This window comes from Stegastes partitus, unplaced genomic scaffold (genome assembly GCF_000690725.1).
Source record: "Stegastes partitus isolate 25-593 unplaced genomic scaffold, Stegastes_partitus-1.0.2 Scaffold177, whole genome shotgun sequence".
NCBI classification, from domain to species: Eukaryota; Metazoa; Chordata; class Actinopteri; family Pomacentridae; genus Stegastes; species Stegastes partitus.
This window is the reverse complement of record NW_007577908.1, coordinates 343,666-371,629: the sequence shown is the minus strand read 5'-3', so window position 1 is coordinate 371,629 and position 27,964 is coordinate 343,666. Positions and strand designations below refer to the sequence as shown.

Sequence of the window (27,964 nt, the reverse complement as noted above, 5' to 3'; positions counted from 1 at the left end):
CAGAACATGTACAACGTTTTTGCAAAAGGGAGGCTCCATTGCTATAGATAGGTTATTTGACATGGTCTACTCACATTTTAAAAACTTCCACAAACTCAGGCCTAGAGAGACATTTCACCATGCTGAATGTTTTCTCCAACAACTTGCTGACAGCTTGCTCCTCTGCATATTGCTTTTGAGCCTTCCTGCTCTATTGTACTGATGAGGTATGCTTTATTGTGCTCTTAAAGTCTCTCTGCTTTGGGGGAACACAGCCTGCAGTTCAGCCACCACATTTTTGTCATGTGACTGTTGGTCACACCTCAGTCAGTCATGAATTCTCAGTTGCATCAAGAAGCACAGAACTGTTTTTTTAAAAAATCTGGTGCAAACAGCTAATTAACAGTTAATTCATTCGGTCAGATAATACATTCAAAGACCATCTGAACCTTGAAAACCCAAAGATTCTTTCTGTTTTCATAGTTTCTTGCTCTGATAAATGGTGTAATTCTGGTGAACATGTTCTTGGTTTGAAAAGGGTTAATATTTTTACTATCTTGCAATGTCATCAACAGAGTTCTGAAAAAAAAAAAAACAAGATGGTAAAAACTGCAGCTCAGACTCTTTTTCCAGGGGATATACTCCCTTCAAACCGAGTCGGTAATCAGAAAGCAGCTGTGACATCGCCATCCTTGACCACGTTGGACCAGATCACGCTTCAGCAATCCTCCTCCCTCTTCTCCTCCCTCCATCAATGACTCATTCTTTCAGAGTGCACCTGATCTCAACTCATCCTCTCATCACTCCTGCTCATCCAGCTCCAGCAGCAAACAGCCAGGAGGTGTAGTCACAGATTGGAAGAGAAGAGGGCAAATATTTGAGAGAGTGACTGTGTGTGTCAATACGGCCCAGCCAGTCCCACAATCCATCATATCTCGAGCACACTATTCGCTATGTAAGCACAAACACATCCAGGCCAGACAAAATAAACAAGCAAGCAGTGATTTAACGCCACTAGCTCTTCACAAACTGCATGGCAGTCTGGGAGGAGGTGAAATGAGCATGATAGCTGGTAGTCATGCTGCTGCACGCATTGACAGATTTAGACATGGGATATTTGAGCATATTTCCTCGCCACACCCACACAGAACATATGCAGTTTGAAGGCCGACAGCTCCCCACAGAGCTCCAGATGGCAGGGCAGGGAAGGCCAAAAAGTGACAGCGGTACCACTCCTTCATCCACTCTCTTTCCTGTTGCTGCTGAGACTGTATACAACGCCTTCACAAGATGGAGTTACATGAAGACTTGTGAAGAGGGGATGAGTAATGACAGCTCCATTTAAACTTTTGACAGATTGAAGGAAAAAAGAAAGAAGAAATACGAGCAGAGACACTGTACAAGGGCAGGAGTAGGAGTGACACAAAAGAGTCAGAGAGCCCACGGTGTGTGGAGCGTTCGTGTGTCCGCGTGGTTCGGGACACGCACTGACACCTTACACAGCTCGTGGTGAGAAGAGAGTGCCTTTTTCTAAAAATCCATTTACCATTGTTGCCACCTTGAGTGGGACACAACAAAGAGTTGGAGATATGAATCACATCAACTACCACTCAGCCAGAGGGCTGAGGATCTCTGCAGGTTTTTTTTTATTCTGATGCCAATTTCATAAGTTTTGAATCAAGTTCCAGAGTAGGACTGGATTTTTGAGGATAATCATGATAGTGTTTGAGAGAGCTGCTTTATTTTATTTTATTTTATTCATTTATTTATTTTAACAAAAAAAGGTCCCATACAGTCAGGGTTCAAGACTCATGGTCGCACCGGCACATGATTTACTAAAAGGCAAAACAAGGGATTTTACCTACAGGGGTAGTTTTCTATGAGCAGAGGTTTCTATGTGCAGACTTTTCTACAAGCTGAGCGCATTTTAAGTATCAATACTGCAGTCGATCATGTTCATTGAATTGTGGATAGCCAAAATCGCCATTGCTGTTATTAATCAGCCTTTTCACTGCATTAGCTTCTGTGATTACATGTAGTGGGCTAATCTTTTTTTTTCCCTTGTCCAGTCAGTATCCCCCCACCTGGACCTGCACTCTGAGCATCAAGTGTGTCTGATTCAGGGCCTGCAAACATTTTGATAGCAGTCTGGATCCCTGTATATTGTGCCCCTTTTCAGCAAGTTAATAAAAGTCTCACATGTTCCTAGAAAGTGTCTTTCAAATTTGTAGGTCAAAATCCTGCAAAAATTGTTTATTTCACCATGACTGTGGGCTGTTTCAGGGCCTGCAGCTTTAAATGTAGCTGAGCTGCTGCTGGCTACACCCCTTTCAGGAAGAAGACTCTCGGCGAGTCTGCGATTGACAGCATGGAGCAAAACAGCTGTGTGAGACCAAGATTCTTAAAAAGTCATCATTTCACCCGGAAAAAAAAATCACAGAAATCACAGCAACATTGTGGGTCTAAAATCTGTTAATCTGCTGATTAACATAAAGGAATGGTCTTGACATCAAAGTCTACTAAACACAATGAAAACCGATTTTCACCACATGGGACGAGAGAACAATAGCCAACCAACATAGTTGAGAAGGATCCCTAAATTTTGTTTTTAAGGAATTGTAAGCACCATATATACAGTCGAAAAATTAAACCTGTCAGTGTTCTTTGATAGAAAAAGGAGACATAGTTTCTGACAATATAAGTCTGAAATGCAAGTGTTTACTTCATACCACAAAAACACAACATATATAAACAAAGAATAATGAGACAAGCCTAAGAACCTGAGCAGGCTGTCACTGCCAGCGTGATGGCTTTTGAAGATTTACTGAAACTGTAAAATGCAATATTAGCATTTTATGTGCAGTCATAACACTGGCATTTTATCTCTGTGGGAGTGAGTGAGAGCGAAGAGATTGAGCTGGGAGTGGGACAGATAAAGAGGGAACTGAAGTGGTAATTGTGCATTGTACTGTGAGATTGCAATGGCTTCAAGTAAGACAATGTGGTTTTCCACCCAGCTCACCACAGCGAGTCTTGCACTGCGGCTCTGTCACCGAGCCCCAGTCGCACTTACAATGGGGCTGGGACACAGAGCATGTGTCACCCATCTGTCAGACAATATGTCAACACAGCTATAATACCCCTGCTAAATGTGGCTGCGGCCTGTTAAGGCCCTTCGCATCGATGCTCCTCCAAATATGCACTGCTGCTGCTTCCTAACCTAATCTCTCACTTTGCCTCCATCTCTTTCACATCCAGTTATTTCTCTTGTTCTGAATCTTTTTATATCAGTTTCCCCATTTTCTGGGTGTGGTGCCATATCCAGCAGCAGCTTGCCAAATATCTCCTCAATATACAGTCAGCAGAATAAAATGGGGCTCAAACTGCGACAAAAACACAAGTGCATACTGAAATAACCAATTTTAAGGTGATATATTTTACCCCTGTGCCTGCCATGTGCATGCTCGCCTACACAAACTACACACTGTGTCTCCTCTGCAGCCACTATGAATGATTTAAACCCAGTTGTAAGCTGCAGTTCAGCCACAGGCTTGTAATAAACAGGTCAATAGTTGCAGGTTGACATCCACTGTAAAAATGTGGGTATGCCTGTTGTGTGATCGTTTAACCTGGTGTATATCTATATAACAGCACACAAAGACATGAACAACAGTGAGATTATTAAATGGAGAAAATTAACTGGGTGGAAATCAGAAGTGGTTGTAATTATTGTCAGCAGCCACACTCAAAGATACTGTGAAAAGACGGCCAAACCTAGACGTGACTGATTAAATATGAGGATAAAGAGAAGCAAGAAGACATTTATAATGCTACGCTCATTTGTTCACATTGAACGTGCTACAAAGTAGTAATACGCAGGTTACTCGTCACAGCTGGCCAAACACGCTGTGAGGTGACAGTGAAGGTCAGACCATCAACACGGGAAAGGTGTGTGGGAAGTAGGGTTGTCAAAAAAAGGGATACCTCGATACTAAATCAATACGAAAGGTGGTATCGAGCAGCGATATTTAGTTCCTGTGGTGTCAATACTTTTCCATCACTTGCGACCTCCTTCAGTTGACCCCGACCAGAACCAAGGATGCTGATGTGTACAGCAGTCTGACGGAAATCTGTATATGAAGACACAGCTTGAAAATAAACAGTGCTGTCCGACCAGTAGGTCTGGTCCGAATAGAGCGCTCCGACGGGGTGGAAGTGGGCGGGACGCACAGGCAACATTTGGCTGCATAATGCCAGTTTAGGATAGCGGTCACAGTTCTGTTTTCACCATCGGCATCGGCGGCGGTACAACCAGGCATTACAGCTAATGTAAAATACATTTTCTGACATGCATGTCCCTCATTTTCCACCTTACTGGTTGATGTATCATTATTCAGCTAAATTATTATTGGCAATTAATCGATTAACAACTAATCATTCGCATCCCTATTACCAAGCAGCTGATTAGGAAAGGCTCAACCAAGAATAAATGAGGTATAAACTTTTTGTGTAATACTTGTGGACGGTAACAATAGCAGAGAGAATGTTACTGAAAGCATGAGTATACACGAGTATAACATTGTAATGGGGATGCTTTTTATTACAGACATGATAGAAGTGTGACAAATCAGAGAAAGACATGGTGACACTAAGGTCAAATCAGAACAACCATCTATTTCTGCACTATCCAGGCTGGAATGCAAACCTGAATATTCAAGCTAAAACAGGGTTGAAGTAGCGTGGATGCTCTGGTGTAAACATAGCAGAATGTGTTATGCCTTTTAAAACAAATACGTATTAGTGTGGACGTAGCATGAGCATTCTGAATCCCTGAGACAACCACTTCTTCTCTGTGAGGAGCCCATTATTATCATCCAGAAAAAAAACATGCTGAACACAAAAACAATAATGACAAACTGAATGAAATAAATGAAATGCATCTATTGTAGTTTACACTGAGGGCCACCATCAGAATACATTAGACTCAGATGAATGCACACACGGCTGTAGACTACAGGCGTGTGACATGCGCACATACAACATAATAATGGCCTGTAGCTATCCGTGTGTGTGTCTGAATCAGCCTTGATGCAAACTAAATCAAATGCTTCTTTCAGGCAGATGTTGGAACAACTGGATAATGCCGCACTAAAAGAAAAGCACTCAGCCAGCTTCATGTGACAGAACCAAACAAAACACATGTTGAAACATTAACATCAACCATCCAGACGAACAAATCTTTAACTCGCAGCCCTTGATCACACACACACCTCCCCCAGGAGCAACAAAGCAAGGTAGTTGAGTGTGTTGCCCTCCAATTAGCAGGCAATAAGTTTTAATGGACTTGTACCTTGTTAGAGCCTAGAAGTCTTTATAGGTTAGTAAATAACTGGCAGACTAACAGACTCCAGAATCTGTGGGCAAACGCTGCTTCTTGTTGCTTTGATATTATAGCGCTCTGGTCTGTGAGCTGTGCACATGCATTTTTTTAGTCTTAACATTGTGATTCTATGAACTAGTAAATGGTGTTAAAATTGTATTTTTAACTCATTTTCAATCTTCATTCCAAAATGGTGAATATCTGCTGATTCAAAGTCAGATTCTATATTGTTTTTTATATGTCAGACCTCTATGCGAAGATTAATACAGCCCACAAGGTGGTTTTCTGAAGCTACAAGTTATAGATGTCCCCTAAACACTTCCCATGTAGGCTATTGATAGATGCTACAATTTACAGATGTTCCCAGATGCCTCACAAGCATCAACATACATTAGCTTCCTAGCTGTGCACAGAGAAGCCTCCAGTCTCTAGTCTCTTAGTTTTGAAAAGTGTAACAGCCTGTGTGAACAATCATAGGTGATTTTATTTTGATGTGTTTTGTCTGAGGAAATGCACTGTTGTTGTTGTTGTTGTTTTTCACTGTTTGTGATATCTTCACAAAAAATAAATGAACATTTGAAGAGCTTGTACTGTCGTTTCCTGTCATAGTCCAGCCAGAGCTACTAAAGTATTAGTTTTTTTTCTCATCACTGCAACTTAAATGCTTTTATTCTCCTGGGTGCACATACTGCAGATTATCTTAAGATTATATTAAATCTAAAAATATGAACATATCGGTTATCAGTATCGGCCATGAGAAGCAGTTAATTATTGGTTATCGTTATCGTGAATCATGACACTTGGCAGCAACAGACAACTGACAATCTCATTGCACTGATAACCTGTTATTACAACAGCACAACAACATTGAGGGTTTTTTTCCCTAAGATGCTGTGATAAAGGGTCACACAACACCTGCTAAGTACTGAGATTATTAGTTTCGAAAGAGACTGGTACAGCAGAGGAGAACTAAGCAAGTCCTGACATGCAGCGCTCTACTCTCATATACAACAATGTTTTGTACCTCAAGCAGTCTTGCCAAACTTTTTATTGTAAATATAAATTTGTTCTTCATTGGCCTGCCTTGTTAAATAGAGGTTAATTAAATAAAACTTCCCACATCCATCAGAGAGCGTGTGGAGGGCGGATGGCTGCTAGAGACAGAAAGCACAGGACGAGCAAAACAGCCCGTCAACACAGATAATGAGAAATCTGTGTGTCCCGAGATGAAGCTCTATAGAAACGGCTTTACAATACTAGCTGAATGGAGAGATAAAAATGTCATCTATTACAGCAGTATGGCTGTGGGCCTACATGCCTGCTGCCATTAACAATGGGCCTGCCACTGTGAAAAATAGGCCTTGAGGAAGGAAACAGTTCCACTTCTATTCAACTTATAGACCTCAATGTGCATTTTATGAAAATTAATTTTAAAACAGGGGCTGAGCAATGTCTCCTGAATTGGCATCGGAGGTTGGGCAGTCTTACGGACTACTCCTGGGTCTTCGCTTTACTTAATTTATTAAAGATTCCTTCAGTGAAGCTGTAAAAAGCAGGTTAAAATAACATATGCATGACTACAATCAAAGCAGCAATTTTTACCATCATTTAACAATGAATAAACTCTATTATTTTGATGTATTTTCACTTTGTTCTTTCAGCATTCCAGCTTCACCAGCCCAGCAGGCTTTGTAACCTCCCAGCTAATAGCTCTATGTGGCTAATTAGCACAAGCAGCACTGAGCACATGGCTAATTAATATATCCTTGCATATGGACATTACTGAAGCAATTTCTCAACCTATATTTACACACATGCTGTTTATACCTACACAAAATGTGCTCCTAATAACATAAATGTCTAAACACACAATCAAATATGTATTTCAACACAGAGCTTTGATAATGTACCAGTACCATCCATGCAGTTAGCTGTAGCAAAGAAGCAGTTGCTCTGTTTCTCTGGCCATGACTGAAACATCCTGTCTATGTTTATATTTATGCACTGAACTGTTGCATTTCACTCAGTCTCACATAACCAGGCCTTTTCTCCACAACACTGTGTTAGAGCAAAAATGGTCTCGCTGCACCTCATGATCATTCTGAAATTTGGAAAATAGTTCTGGGTCATTCATATTTCTTTAAGCCAGTCACAATCGTCAAGGGCAGTGCTGAAGAACAGATGCAGCAGTGGTGTGCCTGCTTTCAATAAAATGGCTAACTCACCGAAAGAACCAAGCATGCCTGTCTTATTGCTTCAAAAGTTAGATTTTTCAGTGCGTAGGTTGCTGCTCAGAGGTTGTTGTTTGCCATAGCAAAGCGGTGAGTCAGACTAAACTTCACCAAACGTTTGCAGCATCTCTCAAGCTACGGACCACTGAGGGCCAGTTCACGCTCAAAGTGTACTTGCAACAAATTTCGTCGTCCACCTAAGTTCAAGCGCCCATGCGGACCCCTCTGCATGCAGCCCAAAATCTGTGACAAAGCAGACAGTCTGCACTGCAGTCACACTGATTGCACATGCAAGTGGTGCTCAGAGTGAATGCTTGTTTTGAGGAGAGACTGTGTAGCCGAGGTTCTCTGTCATCGAACCCTTTATTATTCACTATTAAAGATTTGTAACTGAAGTAGTCGCTGCTTTGATTTGTACCTGCTTTTCATCAATGGAGCCCAAACACAGTAGTAGGGTCTAAAGTCTCCAGATATCCTGTGCTATGTGTTCCTGCTTTGCTTGACACACTAGGAATAATCACTGACCGAGTGCTACAGTCCAATCTGTAACTAGCTGTATTCTGCAAAAAGTACAAAGCCAAACCCTTTCATAAACATCCACAGACTAACATCATACTGACTGTAACGTTATATATGTGCTACTTCCAGATTGTCCTCTTTCATTGCTGAATGCACACACTGTAATTGTTGGATGAGCCAAAGAAACTGGTCTGTACAAAGACTACACCTATCAGCTTTATCAGCACTACAGTCAAAAATATTCAGCTCATCCATTATGTTTTTCTGAGACAACAAGTGAAACATCAAGACAGAAATCCTCTACCAGCATGGCCTAAATTTACTTGTTCCTCTTTCCTCCAATACCGAAACTTTCTTCCAGACTTGAGTCATTTTCCACGCTGTTGCCCTCACTCACTCATCCACAAAATGCCTGAGCCTTGATCAAAATAGTTTTGTTGGCTCTGCTACATTCCAAACCAGAACCATTATATCTGAGCACATCATAATGACTCTAATCTTCCTCGATGTAAATGTCAGGGAAGACTTCAAGGTACTTACTCACAGCGTAACAGAGTTCTGCACTGAGACCAGCACCGCACTGCCTCTCAGATCTCATTATATCACAGAAACGGCACACATTCCAGTTTCTTGTGGTTCTGGTTACCAAAGCAAATCCTCAAAGCAGCCCTCTTATTACCGTCCTGTAGCAGATAACCTTCCTCAGCTTTATAGCCAGGCCCAGCAATTGTTCATGATTCACTTAAACATTTTTGTGTAAAAATGCACTTTGAAAAACTGAGCTGAAATGTGGATTTAAGTTCAAATGGGGAGTTTTCAGACTATATGTAGCATGCTGAGAGAACAGATGAAACCATCACAAAGCCTCTCAACATCTGCAAACCATCTTTAGCACAGGAGGGTTCCCACTCTGAGCCTGTAACTCTAACCTTTCTCTTCATATATCTGCTTCTCCTCTGCCTCCACTGAACAAATAGCACTGACTGTCATTGGAAGCACATGTCCAGCATTAAGCCCGAACACAGACACCTCTCATTTGGCCGTTGCAAGCAGGCAAGATTTTGGGAACAGCGCTGGTAAATAACTTCTGATGCTCTGTGTGGGCTGGCAGTATGAACGATGTCCTCTGCAGCTGCTGTAAAACTCCAGAAAGCAATTTTTCAGGGCTTGAAAGGGAAATGTCTTTTCCCTGTGTGTTATATAGTGGGTGTTGTTTTTCCAGGAGGCCCCAGCTGTAACCCAGGTGACTGTGTGCTTTGGCCTGCAGCATGGAAATTGGTTTAGACTGAAAAGGCCCCAATTGAACGACGCTAGGGCAAAGAAAATAAACTGGAAATAAGAGAAAGGAGGAGAGTAAAGAAAGAAATAGCACTAAAATATCATTGGCTGCACTGGCAGCTTCTGGCAATTTAATCCCCTGACTTGGACAAACCAGAAACCACCAGTCACTTTAAAAAAAAGCACTAACTTTGGTCTGCAGTGATATCATATTTATCCATAAAAGCTCTCTAAATGTGTTTCTGCTGAAAGTAATTATACACACGACATCTCTGTGGGAGAGCTTTCACATGGACGGGTCAGCCGGAAGAAAGCTCATTAATAATGCATTAATGAAGGTGCGGTATCCTTGTTAGCCGGCAGAAACCTGCTGTGACCACAAACTCTGATCCTGACTCAGAGACACATGTGCTCATGCGTACACAACAGTGCACATTTAACTGGTGAGTAAGCCTTGTGGTGTGTGGGTCCATGTGTGCACTGCCTGCCATGCTTCGATGCTCTTCATTGGGAGCTGCTTCCAGCTCCGGGCAGGTGTGGCTGAACATCGAGGGCCCTCTCCTGACGAGAATAGCATCACTTTAAAAGGCCAAACAGCCTCCTGCTGCTCCTTTTCACTATGCCAACAATTAATCGATCATCAGAGAATAAATTCCAGAACTGCAGTGTCTTTACAATGAGACAATCCGGATATGAGGCTTACTCCTGCTTTAATCATAAAGAAATCTGATTATGCATATACCTGGGCTACAGAATTCATTGAATATTAATCACAGTCCCACAATTAAATAAACACGACTGAATGCGACATTTCAAGCGCTCTGCTCATAGAAAACCTGGATTAATCTGACATTAGAACACATAGTTTCTCTATTTTAAAACATTTTTTTGGTCACACACCTGTCTGAGTTGCTACACTGTAGTATCTGAGTGGAGACTAGAGGCTCCTCTGTGCATCTACAGCAGCCTGCATGTGGGGCGTTTAGGGAACATCTCTAAATGTTGTCGTCTATCAATAAGCAGATGTTCAGTCAGGCATTTTGGGTACAATTTTGTTTTATCTTGCCTCTGTGAGATGCTCTGAATTCAGGTGAAGATTATTCTGATGCATTGAAAGACACAAATACAGCAGAAATGTAGCACAACATGAAGGTGGAGGAAGTGCTCTATTTATTTAAATATAAAAGTGCAAAAGGAATTTCAGTTTCTTTATTACTTCAAGAGTGAGACAGTTTTGCTGCTACCAGTGTTTATGTTTCACTTGGCTGAAACTGTAGCTTCCTGAAATGTCAACACTCACTGGTTTTCCTTAGTGTTCTATAAAGGGACGACTGATCAGACAAAAAGATGTGGTGGTTTTTCTTTATTTTCTGGCATTTCGTAGACTAAATGACTAGATTATGTATTAACTAAAATGATTGCATTGCAGCCTGGATCCACTGAGCAGTTAATTATGGGATCAGAGATCGTCCAACACCATCTGTTATTTAAAGTGTTGTGAAAGACATAACGGCAACTTGCTGGAAGAGACTGTGTTCTACTCAGCCAGACTGTTGGGCCGAATGTTCTTTTACATAATGGCTACAAGCGCAGCTTATAGACACTGACCAGCCACAACATCAAAAGCACTGGTGAGGTGAACAAGATTGATCATTGTGTTTCAATGCAATGTTCTGCTGGATGTCCTGCATTCTTGTTACTTTAACACTTACCTAAAAATTATTCCAGACCAAGCACAACTCCCCCAGAGCAGCAGTCTCCTGCAGCAGGACAATGCACCCTTCTATACCATATGAACTGTTTAGGAAATACTCAATGCAGTTAAAAACTATCACTCCCCCATCCTGAATGCAAGTCTCAGAGTGATAAACACAGACAAGCCTCTATCTCTTTTCTCAGGAAATTATCCAAGCTTTTGCAGCCAAGCAAATTAAGTAACTGCTGACAGCAAGTTCACTTTCCTGCTGGAGATCATTTGCAGACAGTGCATACTGTCATAAAAGATAGCTGTCACTTGCAATGTGCTCCAGCAGCACAGACTTTTCAGGAAACATTTGAGAATTTCACACCAAATTCCAGCCATACCAAAAGGAAAGTTATCTATGATGAGGCTCTGTGGGTCAGCGTTCTGAAAGAGGCTGCTCTTGGATAGATAAGTGAAAATACTTTGCCTGCAGAATGCATCCAACAGGCCTCTCCTCCCCATCATCTGGAGAACAAGACTGATTACTCTATTAGCAAAAAGGTCAGGTGCTACATGTTTTTCTACCTGCTATGCAAACATGAAGTGGAAATGAAGAAAGTAAGAAGAGGTCCCTGGATAGCAGCCATGTTTACACTGCTCTCTCTGAAAAGCTGCTGTGCACACAACAGCCTAAGGAGGTGAAAGAAAACATCTATATTTAATTTAAATGAATCTGTGACTGACAGGGTCCATGAACATCTGTCAGACACACTGTGTGTTTTGGGGAGAATCTGTAGATGCTACACTGTGACCGTTTATAGACAAAAATTGTGAGATGTTTTGGTTCATTTTGGCCTGTCGGTAGGGTAAACTGCTTGACAGTGCACTGACAATCCTATCACAGAAACTACACTCGAGTATTTCAAATCAAAAACTCAGACGGGGGGAGTGAAAACAAGAGTGCCACTTCAGGGAAATGTTATATTTAAGTAAGGGATCCGACAGCTCAAAAGTCACTTCAGCAGGTAGCTATTGTGCAACAAGAAGAGAGTGTGTTCTGGCGAGGGGCTCAACGAGACACCAAATGTAGGGTTATTTACTTATGGCTGCACATGGAGAGCTGCTAGGATCTGCTTGGGGTGTTTTCTCCAGCCTGATGAGGATGGATAAATATTTCAGTGGTTCAGCATAAGATCTCTGTGCTATATCATTAATGTGTAATTGTGCGGGCGGGAACCAGCCTTTCAGCAGATTTTCTCCTCCAAACCCCAACAGAGAGACAAAGATCATACAATACCAGCTGCCTACATGCGTGCACACGCACACACACACACACACAATACAGGGAAAGGCCCTGGGGACAACACCATGTATGTATTCCTATGAGGCCACAGTCACAACCACTACCACATTGTCACTGCATTAAACAACCCGCATTTCTTAATTGGATATCATTCAGTAGCTACAGTAGCCATCCAATTAAAATGGATTTATTAGAGTGGAACTAAGCAAAACGTAGGGAAGGAACATCCTGGGTCATCTCATCAAACACTGCAAAGGGACAACAGCACAAAAAACGCCGCTGCTCGGCAGACACTACTATTAAAACTGACCCAGAGTGTTAGATTTTTTTCTAGGGCAGTAGTCTCCTAAGTAAACCAACTACCATTAAATTCAGTGCTGCCTTTTAAAACATACTTATGCCTCACAATGCACACAAAGCAGTGTTTAGCCTACTGACCCACAGCCCACGGGTTTGGCGGTGCCTCGACCTGGGTGGGGTATTAGTAGAATACCTCTGGCAAATTCATCAGCCCCCACAAAGGCCAGCCACCAGTCATGCTCAGCATTAGCTCGGAGGAACTAGCCACGTTGGCTACCATTAACAACACAAGCCCCAAGGCCAGCTCTGTGAGAAACTTGGCTGCTGTAGCGGAGCTGCCTGTCCGGATATAGGTCACTGTCTCACACGTTTAATTAAGGACAAACATGTGTAAATGCATATATATATCTATATATGTCAAGGCCCAGATTGGAATCCGGCTATGGAATTCCATAGCCAAATTCCCGTCCGGCCCAGATCAGAATTCTATTCTAGGCCGGCCTGGAATGGAATCCTGACACCAACCTGGCCCAGATCAGAATTCTGATCTTGGCCAGCCCAGATTGGAATTTGACTTGCTGGCCTCGATCAGCATCTTGGAATTATTATTATTTTTCACATGAGGTGTTGATAAACATGATTTAACACAAATATTTTCTTTTAATACATTTTATTTACGAATTATAGAATTTCATGCAATAATACAGTATAAGAAAACTACATCAGTGTTGCTACATGGTGTTAATCTTACAACATACAAATACATGTATGCAGCTATGAGAAATGAAAAATTAGAAATTTTACACTTTTTAAAGAATAGGAACTTCAAATTAAACAAACTTTCATATTCATCATACTTTAATATATGTCACGACCTTATAAAATATTTTGAGACATATACATACTGCCGACAGTATTGACAAATTTACTATTACATGTGATCACATAATATACATTTAAATTAAAATCGGTTCTGGCATCCCTCGTTGTTTGGATGACACTTGCTTGCACACTTGAGTCCTGCTCGTTTTCGGTGGTACTTGTTTGAAATACAGCTCTGGTTAATCTTGTAACCAAATTGTTCACACCCTTGAAGGTTCAATCAAAGACTACTGGGTAACTCTCAAAGAGGGTTTCATCTAAACACAAAGCAACATGTCATACACAAAACCCAAATGCTGACTGGTATAGAGAAATATTTTATATTTTTTATGCTGTATCTGGGCCGACCCAGATCAGAATCCATAGGAAAAAAAAAAAAAGATTCCATTCCAGGCCAAAATAAATGTAGCATGGCTTAAAGATTGTACACAGAGGAGCAAGACGTTGGAAGATACACTCAGCATGGTGAAACATCTTTCTGGAAAAGATGTGCAAAGTCAAATGAAGGCCTATTATGGAGGTTTTACAAACATGGATATGACTAGTCTAATCGCCAGACTACATTATGTAGAGCCCCCATCTTTTTCCAGTATTGCTTACACCTGTGGGCACTTGGTAAAAACCTACATATGCTGATCCCAGGATTTAACAATTTTTGTAAAATAAATAATCAAAGAATTTTAACTTTCGCTTTTTATTTTACCTTTATAACTGTCAGGTGACTTTTTTTTTTTTGAGTACTCTGTAGTTGCAGCCGTGGCTGTGCTGTTTCCATAGAGGTGCAGGACTTTGCTGTGCAGAAAAAAATGAGCCCACGATGAGGAAAAATGTGGCAGAACCCAGAAACACCTTGAGTTTAGAGGGTTGATTCACAGACGTCGTCAACCTGCAAGTTGCTCTTTAAAATATTTAAATAACTAAACTGGCAAGGTGCACCTTCATGAGTGAACAGGGAGAAATGAGGAGTCACACGCTCACAAACCTTCCTCGTTATTACCATAATTTCCTCCACAGAAAGCTGCAAAAGGCAGCAGTGAAACATGAACTAGCAGCCGCTTCACTCCCTGTGGATTACTGGGTGATGTCAGTTCACTCCATGAGGTGAATGGGACACATGCACAGGAGATGGAGCTCGCCCTTGGGCTTATACTCCCTGTCACCTGCTAGAAAGGGACACGCTGGACCACACAATTCCAAGAACTGGCACCACATACACTCACACTGGCACACACACCTCTTTGGGCTGAGAGTTATGATGACATTCAGGCTTTGTACAGCACCCCCGAGTGTCCTTCCAGGCCACGAGGTATGCAAATGCAGGGTAATTCATTTTATTCACAGTAGAGCAGATCAGTTCTACAGTGATGTATGTTATGGGACAATATTCACCGTTAAACCCACAGCAAGCCCAAACATTCAGGACAGGGAGGCCATTGATCCATTCAGCTGTGAAATATTAACTCCCATTTCTGGCTTCATTAACAGAGGAGATGTCAGTACACGAACACAGACTCTATGCTTCGCTGCACAAACTCTCAATGGCCTGTGACTGTAGCGTCAGCATTGTTCACACAGTGTGGACTGCATGGTGAAGCCACAACATCAGAGCTTCAACCCAAACACGGCTTTCTCTGCAGTTTTTGTTCAAACTGTCTTCAAGTAGGGGTGCACCATGCAAAGCGAAGTAAAGCAAATTAACTCAAACACATCATGCTGTTTTTTGTTGTCGTTTCATACACAAAGCAAACTCAGACATTCTCATTTTCCATTACACATCTACAAGAGAAGTCTGTCTGCTACAATTTACTCCAATTTGAAGTTTCTTGGAGCTTTTTTTTCTTCTTAAACTTTGGCTCTGAAAAATGATCAAGGAACAGGAGAGAAACACTAAAAATGAAGATTTGGAAGCAAAAAGAAACGTACTCAGTTGCAGTTGCAGTCAGTTGCATTAAAACTTTTTGCTGCAGAAAGGATGATGTTGACAAAAATTCATACTACGGTAATTTGTTTGACCTGAAGCTGATCTAAATATTGGGCTGAACTATGAATCAAATCAAAATTACAATTTGAAACAGAAAAATGTACTCCGTCCTCCTTGTGGGTCGTGTGAATGCTTCATCACATTTTAACTCCATTACATGGTGGGAGTTTTATTTAAGCTTTAAGAGCTTGAAGTTTTTGTTTCAGCTTTTGCATCTCCATGGTTTACAGGTGATGTAGCAAAGTACGATGAGTCAGTTTTGCTTTGTGAAAAAAATTGCAAATAAAATCAATGTTCGTCAGAAAAATAACAATTTTTTTCTCTAATCATTCAGCCCCGTCTGAATACCAATCAAAGCAACTATTTTGGACACCTTGGCCAGTGTTGCTCTATATGAAAGAGGTTGCAAATGACACTGATGCAAAGCTTCAGGTGGCAAAAGACTAATTAACACAGTTACCAAGGACTGTTTTTAAAACAGGATGCAGTCACTTGATACGCAGATTTTTCTCAAGTGGGCATTTCAGAGCTAAATAAAGAATGTAGGCTGAAACAGAGCTGTCACAAGTGGACTATTGTGCAGACACATTAAAGTTGTGGTCCAGCTGGACAACAGAAACATCTAATATATTAAAGATTTCTAACTGAAAACTCTTCTCTGCAAACTGCATTTTTCTCAGACAGTCATACAAATGAGATGCTGCAAATTAACTGCATTGTAAGAAGAAAAAAAAGAAAAGGTGCCAGAAAAAAAGATAGACTATGTCTCCCTTTTTATGCAGCTCTCAATAACTATAAAAACGGTTAAAATACAGATATGTCAGCAGATTCTAAAACATGTCAACATTGTAGTTTTATGGTGGCACATTGCAACAAAAAAAAAACTAATCAGTATTTACAAAAACACAGATTTTCAATGAGGAATTTATTCACAGTCTTGGCTTGTTTGTTTTGTTTTTGTTTATTTTTTGTGCTTCTGCAGTCAACATATAAACTAATACTTTTTTCAGTGATTTTACTAGTTATTATCTAGGGTCTAACAAAACAGGGAAAACTAATCTCACAGTTTGAAAGGCTATTTACCATTTCTCAGTCCTTTGAATAATCATCAGTAACTATCTGTATACTAACAATATTTTTGCTGATTCAAATACAGTAAAAAAAAAAAAAAGTAATTCTGTAATGGAACAATTATCATTTGTAAAACTAAAGATTTTCAATGTGAACGCTATTTGGGCTTTGTTTTGTTTGTTTTTTTCCAGTTAACTTGTAAATTAACTTTTTTTTTCCCCTGTGATTTTATTGGTTATTATCTGTGCTTTAACAAAAACTGTGACCTGAACAAGTGGACCAGGCCGCATGTTGCAGTTGATGAGTTCTATTTATTTCCTAAGCTGTTTTTCATATAACAGACAAACAAAACATTGCAATGTCAGTTTTCTCCAGTATCGTGCGGCCCTATCACCAAGTATTAACTCCAGTATGGTTTAGAGCTGCAAGGATCATGAAAACAAAAGCAAACATCTTCCTTGCAGTGTGTTTCCCTATGCATAGTGCTGCGTTACCTCCCCTGCTGTGAGAAACACAGGCACACACGCACAACTTTTTTTTTTTTCCGAGGATGAACTAGAAAAGAGCGTGGCCTGAAGGCACGGGATGTCTCTTAATGTGTGAGTCAAACTAATGGACTGTTTCCTTCCACTGAGCCCATGACCTCTCCTGCTCCCTCACTCATCCCATCTCCAGCCTCCATCCCACAGCCACTCCGCTCCAAACATCTCTATTTACTTTCTCCCACCATCGCCCCCCATCCTCTTGTTTTTGTGCCTCAGGACGCAGCAGCGCAGCAGGCGGGATCAATCTGACAGCAACAAGACAGATGTACACAACACACTGAGGCTCGCGTGGGTGACAGACAGGCTTTTGTCCGAGGTCACTGCTTTAAAAATAAGAGCGCAAGGCGAAATCCTCTCCACATGTAGTCAAACGATGCATGTGCATAAGAGGTTTCTGCTTTCCATAGGACCAACACACCTACATAAATACAGAGCAGTGATCACAACACTGCTTTCCAAGCACAATTTATGACCTATATTTAGACTTGTGTCTGCCACTGCAGGGGTCTCGCTGAATATTTTAATCACGACAAAATGATTTATCTCAGCTGACCTTCATTTTAAAGACCTATTTTAAATAAAGACCAGGAGAAAATAGGTTGACTTTTGAATTGAAGTACTTTAACATTTGTGTATGTACACAGGTTATAATATTAATGTTGACACAGCATACAAAACCTCTCACGATCTGTCAAAAGAACAGCTGCATATGTGTTTCTGACTGTGCACATCTGAGCATCTCATACTTGATTGCACTGTATGTATAGAACACTATTTTCTGCGCTTATCTTTTTTTTTTTAGTTGTTTTGTTTTTTGTATTGACAATCCACAATGATTTATCAAAAAAAAAAAAGTTAAAAATCATAAATTGTGGGAAAAAATATATATTGTACAAGTTTAGAAGATGGTGTACTGGTTGGTTTAGATTTATTTAAAGATTCTATTGAACAGACACAAATAAATAAATGTACAAATTCCTTGATACACATAAAATAAACAAAGCAGGCAGGATGATTGATGCTAGAAGTTTTCACCTTGTAAAAGAAAAATAGCACAGTTACCAAGGAGGGTTTTCCAAACATGATCTCATAGTTTAACATGTGATGTGGAAGATTTCTCTCTAGTTGCCATCTCAGAGATGCAGGTTGAAACCAAGCTGTCAGAAGTTCAGTGTTGTGCAGATACAATAAACTTGCGGTGCAGTCGGTTAGCTGAGTCCTACAAAAGTCTTGTCGTTCCCCATATTAATGAGGACTTACAACTAAAATGACAAATCAATAAACTTAGACACATTACACTTTGATACACAGTGAATAAAGAAAGTAAGTAAAACCTGGAGGTTCACAGAGGGGGACAAGGACTAAGCCACCAGCTGGCCTGAACGGCTACCCTTCACCGGCCTCCACACACCCCTACGTCAAGTCCGTCAGTTACGTGGACACAGGTCTGTGGGCGGCGTTCAACCGTGAACCACAGTCCCTGTCTGCTGCAGCCTCCACCAGGTGAGGTCTGTGGGCAAAGATAGGTGCTACAAGTGGCCCAGGGAATCACAGACTTGCATGCCTTGGGATGCTTGCACAGAATAAATTTTGCAAATATTTGCTATTATTTTGTGCAATTTTTTACAGTTTTCAAACACTGCAGTGGTCCACCACTTTATAACATATTTTTTTCTGGGACCTTTGCTGCCAGATCTTCAGGTTCTGTTTTTTTTTTTTGGTTTGTTTCTTGTTTCAAAAAAAGGCTATAATTATTTTAAAGATATTTGCATTATTTGAAAGTAAATATATATGCATGTTAATTTTAAAAAGGCAGCTACATTTTTGACAGCTATTTTACACATTTTTCAAGTTGTGTTAAATTACAGATAATATCTAGTAAAATGACAAAGTAATAACTGATTATTAGCTGCCTGCAAAAAAAAAAGTAAATAATAAAAATGGCCAAAACTGTAAATAAACTCCACATCAAAAACCTGTATTTTTACAAATAGTAATGTGCTCTTTTACAATGTATAAATGCAAAATTATACTCTTTTACTGTGTTCAAATCTACTAAAAACTGTCATTATTTTACATATATTTGTGGTTATGCTTTGTTCAGTATTGTTTATGTGAACATTATAGTTTAACATATTTTTTCTGGCACCTTTGCCACTGGATATTCAAAGGATGTTTTTTTTTGTTTGTTTGTTGTTGTTTTTTTACAGCATCCTTGTAAGTCTATCAACAGTAGTTTCCAAAAAACACATGATTGCAGAGTATGTAAGAGGGATCCAACCCTGCAGAATTTACACATTCACGCCTGTGCAACATCCAGAATGTCTGGCTTGTACACTGATGCCTTTCCTGACTGCGGTGTTGTCATTTGTTTGGGTTTTCCTCCGGTCAGCCGAGTCTCTTTGAGGATCACAAGCCTACAATTGGTGCTTCAGTGAAGCCTCAAAAAGAAGCTGTGGCTGCAGCAGCTCTCCACGCAGAGAACAGCAGGTCGGCTGATAAAAGGCTGCTCTCTCCTTCTGCAAACTGTAAATCACTGACACTCTGTCGAATACAATGAGTAAAGGCTGTAATTCAGAAAACTCAGACCTCCTGTCTCAACAGAACCTTGGCTGCAGACATATTTTAAATGGTGATTATATATGTTTTACATTAAACATGAGGACGGAGAAGTGAGGGATTTCTTTGAGCTTTGTGAGTGTTTGAGTGAGAGAAGTTGCTTGTGACTGTGTGGGATAAAAAGAGCACTCGCGGTTTTCAGGCTTGCCTAAACATGTACTGTGTGTTGCAGGTCTTATCACCCTGTCAGACAGTCAACCATCTCTGTGACACCCTAGAAGTCCCATAACCAGTCAGCCTGCTATGACTGACTGACTGTGTCTGTCAGGCCTGCCAAGCTCCTGATTCACACGGAGCTTCTGTTTGTGCGCCCAATGAAGTGCTTCATTCAAGACCAGCAGTTTGGATGACACAGTCAGTTATTCAGAGCAAACAGATTCTCACCACTCACTCAGCTGTCTCAGCTGAACATCAAAACAAAAGTCCCCCCTCAGCGTTTACTGCCTCTTCTCGGTGTGTTTATGAAGCACCGCTATATCAAGGTGGAAAGTCCCAGGTGTGGTGCAAGTGCTGCTGTAGCCATTAAGCACAAGAAAGCAAAGAGTATAAAGACGATAAGCACACATACAGCTGATCCTGCTTTCGTTTTGTAACTAGTCCTGGTTATTAGTCATCATCGTAGCAGCAGCAGCTACTTTCGCACACTGTCACAACATTCCAGTTGGTTGCAATGGATTATAATTATATGAATAAATGGTAATGATATGCCTGGCTTTGTTACTGCCCTGACATCTAACACAGGATTACAGAAGGACGGGTAATTGTAGCAACCACTGTATATCCGAAGCCACATTAAGAAGCGGAAACTATCACCTTGGGGAGACTTTAAACTCGTTTTCACATATTTGAAAGCAACATCTGACGTGAAAAAAGACAATGACAGATATTCAGTTTGCTTCACGTCACCCAAACATCACAATTCATTTCATATTTGGTATTTCTTAATGCAGGAGGAGGAAAAAAAACTAGAAAATAGTCACATTTATAAGCCGGAATTGGAGAATTTAGACTCTTTTTCCTTGTAGAAACATCACTCAAACCACACAATTAATCAAACACTCGCTGAAGAAAAGAAACTAGAAGATATTCACATTTTTGATGCTGGAATTTGAGAATCTAGACTTTTTCTCGAAAAATTCTCTCACACCACACGACTTAGGTATTTGCTGTCACTGAGGAGAAAAGAAACTAGAAAATATTCACATTTAAGAAGCTGGAATTTGAGAATTTGTTGTTTTTTTTCACCCTCATAAAACACCACTTAAACCACCCGATTCTTCCAATACTTGCTTCAATGTAGGAGGAGCAAAGAAACTAGAAAATATTCACATTTTAGAAGCTGGAACCGGAGAATTTTGACTTTTCTTTCTTGAAAACATGCGTCAAACCACAGGATAAATCAAATACTTCCTCTTCATGCACAATAACAATGACATATATTCAGTACTCTGTCACAGAGGAGAAAAGAAACTAGCAAATATTCACATATTTGAAGCTGGAATCGGAGAATTTAGACTTGTTTGCGTAGAAAAACATCTGTCAAACCACAGGATGAATCCAATACGTGCTAATTCTTAATGCACATAAGTGTATTTTATAGCTGTCTGGAGGATGCAGTGCACACTTGGTAGCTTCTATGTGTATCATGTCCCTTAAAACTGCAGCCTGGGTGAAATGTTGGGACATCTCTGTGCAAAAACACATTCAAAAATAAAAGACCCCCCACTGCCTATCATCTAGCATCTCAGAGTAAATATTACTCCAAGTAGCCCAGGATCTCAGTCACTAACGATGGCCAGATGTGCAAGAGTGCATGACTCATGATGGGTTTGCGCCCTGCCCTTTAATCTCTGCAGCAAGTTGCCAACTGCCACTAGGTCAAAGCACACAGTATCATGCCAGGTAGTGTATGTATGTAGGGGCAGGAGGAGGATAAATGGTGGCACAGCAACCAGGAGGCTTATCTGCACGTTGGAATGAGGCAGTAAAACTTGGCTTTATGTTCATATGCAATCATAAAAGAGGCAATGAAATGAAGTGTTTTGGGAAAAGGCCTGCGTCTCTGTAGATTATGATATTGTTGCTGAGGGCTGTAAGGTCACTGTATATGGAATTACTTTCCTGCACGGATACCACCACGCTTTTCTGTGTGTCGGAGAGTCAGTGGCAGATCTCCAGGAGCAAATAAACCAGAGAAATAAAAAGCCAACAATGCAACACTTACTTGCCGATGACCTCGCAGAGCTCGTACACATCTTCAAAGAGAATGTCGTCGTCCGCCATAGTCCGAAACCGGCTGGGGGAAAATTATCCCCCTCCAAAAAAAAGAAAAAGAAAAATATGCGTCCCAAAGCTGGTTATATGTTCCTGAATGGAAAAAGAAGGAGGGAAACGGAGGCCACTAAGAGGAATGAGTGCTCGCACCCAGCGTGAGCACCAAGCGGGGCAAGAGTTGGAAAGAAACGTTGCTAAATCCCAGTTGTTGCCTCCTTCGTCGACCCCCCGCCCCCCCAAAAAGCGCTGCGTCGCTGTGGGTGAATCGGCACACGGAGAGCTCGGTAATCCAGTTTGGGTGTCCACCGGTTCGGCCCCGCCTTTCCAAAAAGCTTCCCGGTATCAAAAAGCGAACTGGCTGTCAAACATTATAGTAAACTACTCCGTGTGTCCCCGTGTGTCTGCTCCGCTAACAACCCGGTACGAACGCAGTGCTCACGGCGGGTGAAATGCCCGAACGGAGCCGGCGGACGGTGCTGTACATCAGGCTTCGGGTTACGGCGCTGCTCCAGGTGGGTTACGGTGCTCTTCACATCCCGAACAGCCGCCGGTGACACTTTGTTTTCGGGGGAGATTTACACACACCAACGCACGGACTTCCCCCCCGGTCACTGGCGGGTTCTTGTGTTGAAACTCAGCGGCGTCTCTCGCCGGCTCTTTCCCCCGCGGCTCGGCAGCACTTTCCAGCCCTTGGTTTACCTTTCTGTCGCCCGTATGCCCGGACTCTCGGCTCCACTGAGCTTCCAGAAAACCAAGCTCCGCCTACACGGGGGTTATGAAACTGCTCCACTGTCCTCCATTTTGGCGCCGAGCCGTTGGCCAGGCTTCCCCATTGAGGCTTGTAGGATTTGAGCCAATATGGCGGAGAGGCGGTGCCATAAATGTTTCTAAAAAACCGCAGTTTCCCTTGGACTTTTTTAACAAATAGGAAAAAAGTAGAAGCGAGGAAAAGTGTCCAGAAATGCTATTTAGATGGAGAAGTTATCTTTTGTCATTATGCTTAATGCTTAGCATTTTTAAAAATAAGTATCAGGTTACTTACAATAAGGCAATTATTTTCGGTATTACAAGGTTTTTTGTTTTTGTTTCTGTTTTTTTAACATATGTTTAAACAATGTTATATATATATATATATATATCTTTTTAAAAGCCCTTATTTTAGCTGATTTCTACATCAATTATCTGAATATTAGATCAAATCAGCACCATTTTTTTTAACATTTCTTGACATCTGGGAGTCACAGGTTTTCACAGAGGGGATTTTGGATATCTCTTTTAAACCCATCTGCCAAAACATTCAGAACATAGTAGGAATAAAACTGGGAAGTTTGGTGTTTGTAAGTGCTACTGAAGTGGAGCTCCTCAGAAGGAGCCTTTAAATGTATGCTAATTCAAATAGACAGAATGTAGTGAAATATGTATCTAAATTCAAATATCAAGTATAATGATTTTTTTATTTTTTAAATGTAGTAAAATTGTCACACATTGGAAAGAACAAAATTACCATTTGTTGTTGTTGTTTTTTTTTTTTACAATCAACATGTAAATGGATACTTTTTTCTTTGATTTTACTAGATATCTTGTAATTTAACTACGAAATCTGTAAAATTTCTAAATCAAATACATTTTATTTAGAGAGCACATTTAAAAACAACCACAGTTGACCCAAGTATCGTACATATTAACAGCCAGGCATGAGCAAAATAAATGCAGAAAGCAATCAATTTGTAAAAGAGAATAAATAGTAGTATAGAATATTAAAACTAGGCAAAATCTCAATCAGAACTGGAGAACAAGCTATAAGATCAACATTTAAGAAGTGTAACAAATGGATCGATGGATAAACACAAGTAAAAATATCAGCTCACACTTTTGTCCAAGACCAAAAACCTGGCTGTAAAAACTGTAAAAATTGTCCACATTAAAAATCTGTATTTTTACAAAAAATTAATTGTTCTTTCACAAGTTGTGAATGTAAAGTTACACAATTTTATGGTATTTAAATCTACTAAGAGTAGAATTATTTTACAGATGTTTGTATGTATGTTTACAGAGTTTGTTTGTTTTGTTTGTTTGTTTTTTATTTTTAGTTATTGAACATTACAGTATTCCACCATTTTTTTAAATGTGCTTTTTCTGGTGCCCTTGCTGGCAGATTTTCTGTTTTTAGCAAGATTTATCAATTTTTAACAGTGTATGCCTATATCTGTGTGGAGGAGAAAGCGTTTTTTTTTACAGTGTATAAAATGGATAGATGGATAAACATATGTAAAAATATTAGCTTGCATGTTCATCCTCTGTCTTGGCCGTGGTCACACTTGTAGAGTAAAGCCTAGTGAGCCCATTTTCATTTGAAAATGAAGCCTTCCTTCATAAAAAATGCCACCAAAGACCTAAAACGGAGGCAATGCAGACATGTAGGTGCAACATACAGACACGTGCTGTCTATTCATATTTTATAGGCTCTGGTGGGCTCAATACATTGCCAGCCGATTGCCTAATTAACGCCGTGTGAATAATTAAGTAGAGTTTGTAAACCCAAGATGATGAGCTTGTTCTTTTATTTATGGTTTTTCAACAAAGAGGGTTTGACATAATTAAACAGGCCCCATAGCATTTACTTTAAGTATTGTTCTCCTCCCTTGATGCATGATTGCTTATGTAGCAAAAAAAAATCTTTAATTTGGGCCATTTGAAACCTCTGTTTGTTCCCTTGCTGATCATGTGAGGTTGTATCGTACGAGTGAGGAAGTGTTGTGAGGTGATGAGGTGATGAGGCAGGAAGCAATTTGGCTTAGGAATAAGAGAAATCAGGACATCTGAGAAAATCTTATCTCTAACCAACACACCCTTCTAGACACAGCCGGTGGGGTAGCAGTGTGTGTATGTTTACCTGATGTTCTCAGCCCCTTTTCCCCAGTCAGAAATCACAGCCAAAGCTGGAGCACTACATGGAAGATTCCCTCTCTATTAAATAAGGGCAGCAGTGGATGCACAAACACAAACACACCAAACTGCAAAAAGGACAGACAGTCAGGTCAGGCAATTGTCTTTAGGATGGGCATTAGAAAAAAAGCTATACGCTGCAAAAAAGGGGGAAAAAAACAAAAAAAAACCCAAATAATTTCAATAGTTTTTACCTGTAATTTTGTAAACGAATTTATTTTACAGATCCCCCCTGGCAAATTACACATAGAAACTTTTTTTTTTTTTTTTTTAATTAACATTTGATTGGAAAAATTACACGCTTTAAACCTTATTTGAATTGACAAAAAAAATAAAAAATTTTTACAGATATTTGCATTTTTTTAAAAAGAAGATAATATATAAGAACCTGTTCTGTTGAATTATAGATATCAGGTAAAATCACTTACATGTCAACAATGAAAAAAAAGGCCAAATATTTAGTGTTATTTTAAAGAAAAAAAAATATTACAGATTAAGAAATAGTAAATAAATTGTGCTCTTAACACATTTCCCAGTTTTGTAAAATTATCAATAACATCTTAAATGACATAGAATTGTATGAATTTACATGTTTCTTGTTAGAAAAAAATTAAAAAGAACATTTTTTAAAAAGGCCAAAACTGTAAATATATATATACATTTTTCAATTTATAGTTTTTCCTGCTTTGTCAAATTTCTAAAGTCAAACTACATAATTTCGGCATCAAAAATCTGTATTTTATTTTTTATTTAATTTAATTAATTAATTTATTTATTTATTTTTACAAATCTTAGGTTTTTTGTTTGTTTGTTTGTTTGTTTGTTTTTTCCAATGTGTGAATGCAAAATGACACTGTTTTACAGAATTCAAATTCACTTAAAATTTCCCGCTCAGCTATTCAACTTTAGAGTACTCCACCATTTATGTATTTTTCTGTCACCCTTGTTGGCAGATTTTCAGTTTTTAATTAGATTTATTCAAACAACTTCAACATGCATATTAAAGTGCACTGACCATGTGTGAGCTGATCTCAGCAAAAATACGACCATTTACTATAAGCAACATGAGACATTCAATGCTGTAAAATACCACAAAAAAATAAATAAATCAAAATACAAATTGCTCAACTCCAGCAAGCTAAAGTCTCTAAAGGTCAAGCAGCTTGGTGTCTTTCATTAATTCCCTGTAAAGCAAAGTTAAAAGGTCAAGTTGAGATGATCCTGTTGACAATCAGGATTGAGAAAGCTGCTCAAGAGCTGCTTTGACAGGCTGATATTTTTCTGGGCAGCATAGGGGAAAGTGCACGAGGATCATCAGAGGCTGTGGAAAGTATATTTACTCAGGTGCAATTCTGAGGCGCTTTCCATGTTATTCTCCTTTATGCTATCACTGAACTATATTTTAGAGGAAAATATGTCTTCCTTATATAGCATCTTTAAAATCAGTTTACAAAGTGCTACGACAGACAAGCCAAAGAGGACACTGAAGGCTTAACAGAAAGCCAGTCAGGCCAAACAGACCAAAAAAAAAAAGATCAGAGAAGCAAAAAAGAAAGTTAAACATAGTGAAAGATACAAAATCCCAGTATATATACAAATACATTAAAAGCACCAAAAAGGCCACAGCACAAAGGACAGAAAACATACAGACACAAGAAACACAGCAAACACAGACACAGCAAAAGAAAAAGTAGAAACAAGGGTACAATTTAAAAAAAAAAAAAAAATGCATTAAAGTAAGTCTGTTAAAATGAGTTTAAGTGATTTAAAGGAAACCAGTAATTCTGTGACTGATTTAAGCCACAACTTTGTAACGTTTAGAAGGGCCCACCTGTAGATTTAATTCTGCAAACATATACATCTTAATTCTTAAAAAAAAAAAAAAAAAGATAGCAAGTGGACAGAAGCCAGCAGGATCAAGGTTCCATGTTAGTATCAGTAAAATGCCTGTCACAGTTCAAGCAGAGACTCAAGTACAGACAAAGGCAGAACAAAATGTTTCTCAATAAAAGATTTATTTACAGTATAGACACACACAATATACAGGAAGTGGAAACTAGGTCAAAGGTAACAGAACACACTCAATACTGACACAGCAGACTAAGTGCGCTCAAATAGGCAGCATTAACAAGGATCAAATCATTTCCTTTTGCTAGCAGACACACAACCTGAACTTGGTACCACCAAGCTAGGACGGAATAAACAGGAATTCAGATTAACCAGGAATAATCAAAGACACAAATTTAACGATTACATGAACTCGGGAACTACAGTTTGCTGAGGACTCAACAGGAGACTGGCAGCTTAGTGACAGGTGGACGACGTGGCAGGTGAGGGGAGCTGATGTGGTGGACAGATGCAGTGACCAGGAAGAGATGAACGAGGAGACTGTGTGTGGAGCCAGTGACACAGTGGAGTTGGTGATGGTGAACAGAACCAGGTAATCGTAGGTGGGTCCAGCTGGAACATGAACAGAACCAGGGTTAGCACAAAATAACAGGCATGAAGCAAAAGACAGATCGGAGCAGAGCCAAGGTTCACTAACTGTGTAGTAGTTTACAGTCCAGCATCATGTCATGGTCTGAGGTCAGCTTTTATGGGGAGGAAAGGTGAGTAGACGATTGATGACCTCACCCCACCGCAGGAGAAGACACTCAGGTGATCAGCTGAATCACTGCACCTGTCCACACCTCACACACCTGCCAGCACACGCCCACCTGGAGAGAAAGGACAGGAGGGAGAGGAGAGAAGACATGGGGAACAGAACCTCCACTAGGCGGAGCCAGAGGTGGAGGGCGTGACAATGCCAAACTTCTGCTTTATGAACTATGCATCCATCAATTATCTATACACCGCTTAATCCTCACGGGGGGCTGGAGTCTATCCCAGCTGATTTAGGGTGAAGGCAGGGGACACCCTGGACAGGTCACCAGTCTATCACAGGGCTACACTTAGAGACAGACAACCAAGCA

The 27,964-nt window shown here is 40.2% G+C and overlaps 2 protein-coding genes across 2 annotated transcripts in view; both read right to left on the bottom strand.

Moving 5' to 3' along the window:
- caska (calcium/calmodulin-dependent serine protein kinase a) overlaps nt 1-22,738 on the bottom strand; it is a 188,338-nt gene extending 165,600 nt beyond the window's left edge. Inside the window, exon 1 of the mRNA XM_008279958.1 lies at nt 21,997-22,738. Coding sequence (XP_008278180.1) covers nt 21,997-22,055 — 59 coding nt within the window. The 5' untranslated portion in view covers nt 22,056-22,738. The remainder of the gene's footprint in view (nt 1-21,996) is intronic.
- A 4,469-nt stretch (nt 22,739-27,207) lies between these two features.
- LOC103355975 (cell wall protein IFF6-like) overlaps nt 27,208-27,964 on the bottom strand; it is a 20,973-nt gene continuing 20,216 nt past the window's right edge. The window contains exons 5-6 of the mRNA XM_008279972.1: nt 27,692-27,709; nt 27,208-27,452 (exon numbers count right to left, since the gene is read on the bottom strand). Of these exons, the coding sequence (XP_008278194.1) occupies nt 27,208-27,452; nt 27,692-27,709 (263 nt within the window). The remainder of the gene's footprint in view (nt 27,453-27,691; nt 27,710-27,964) is intronic.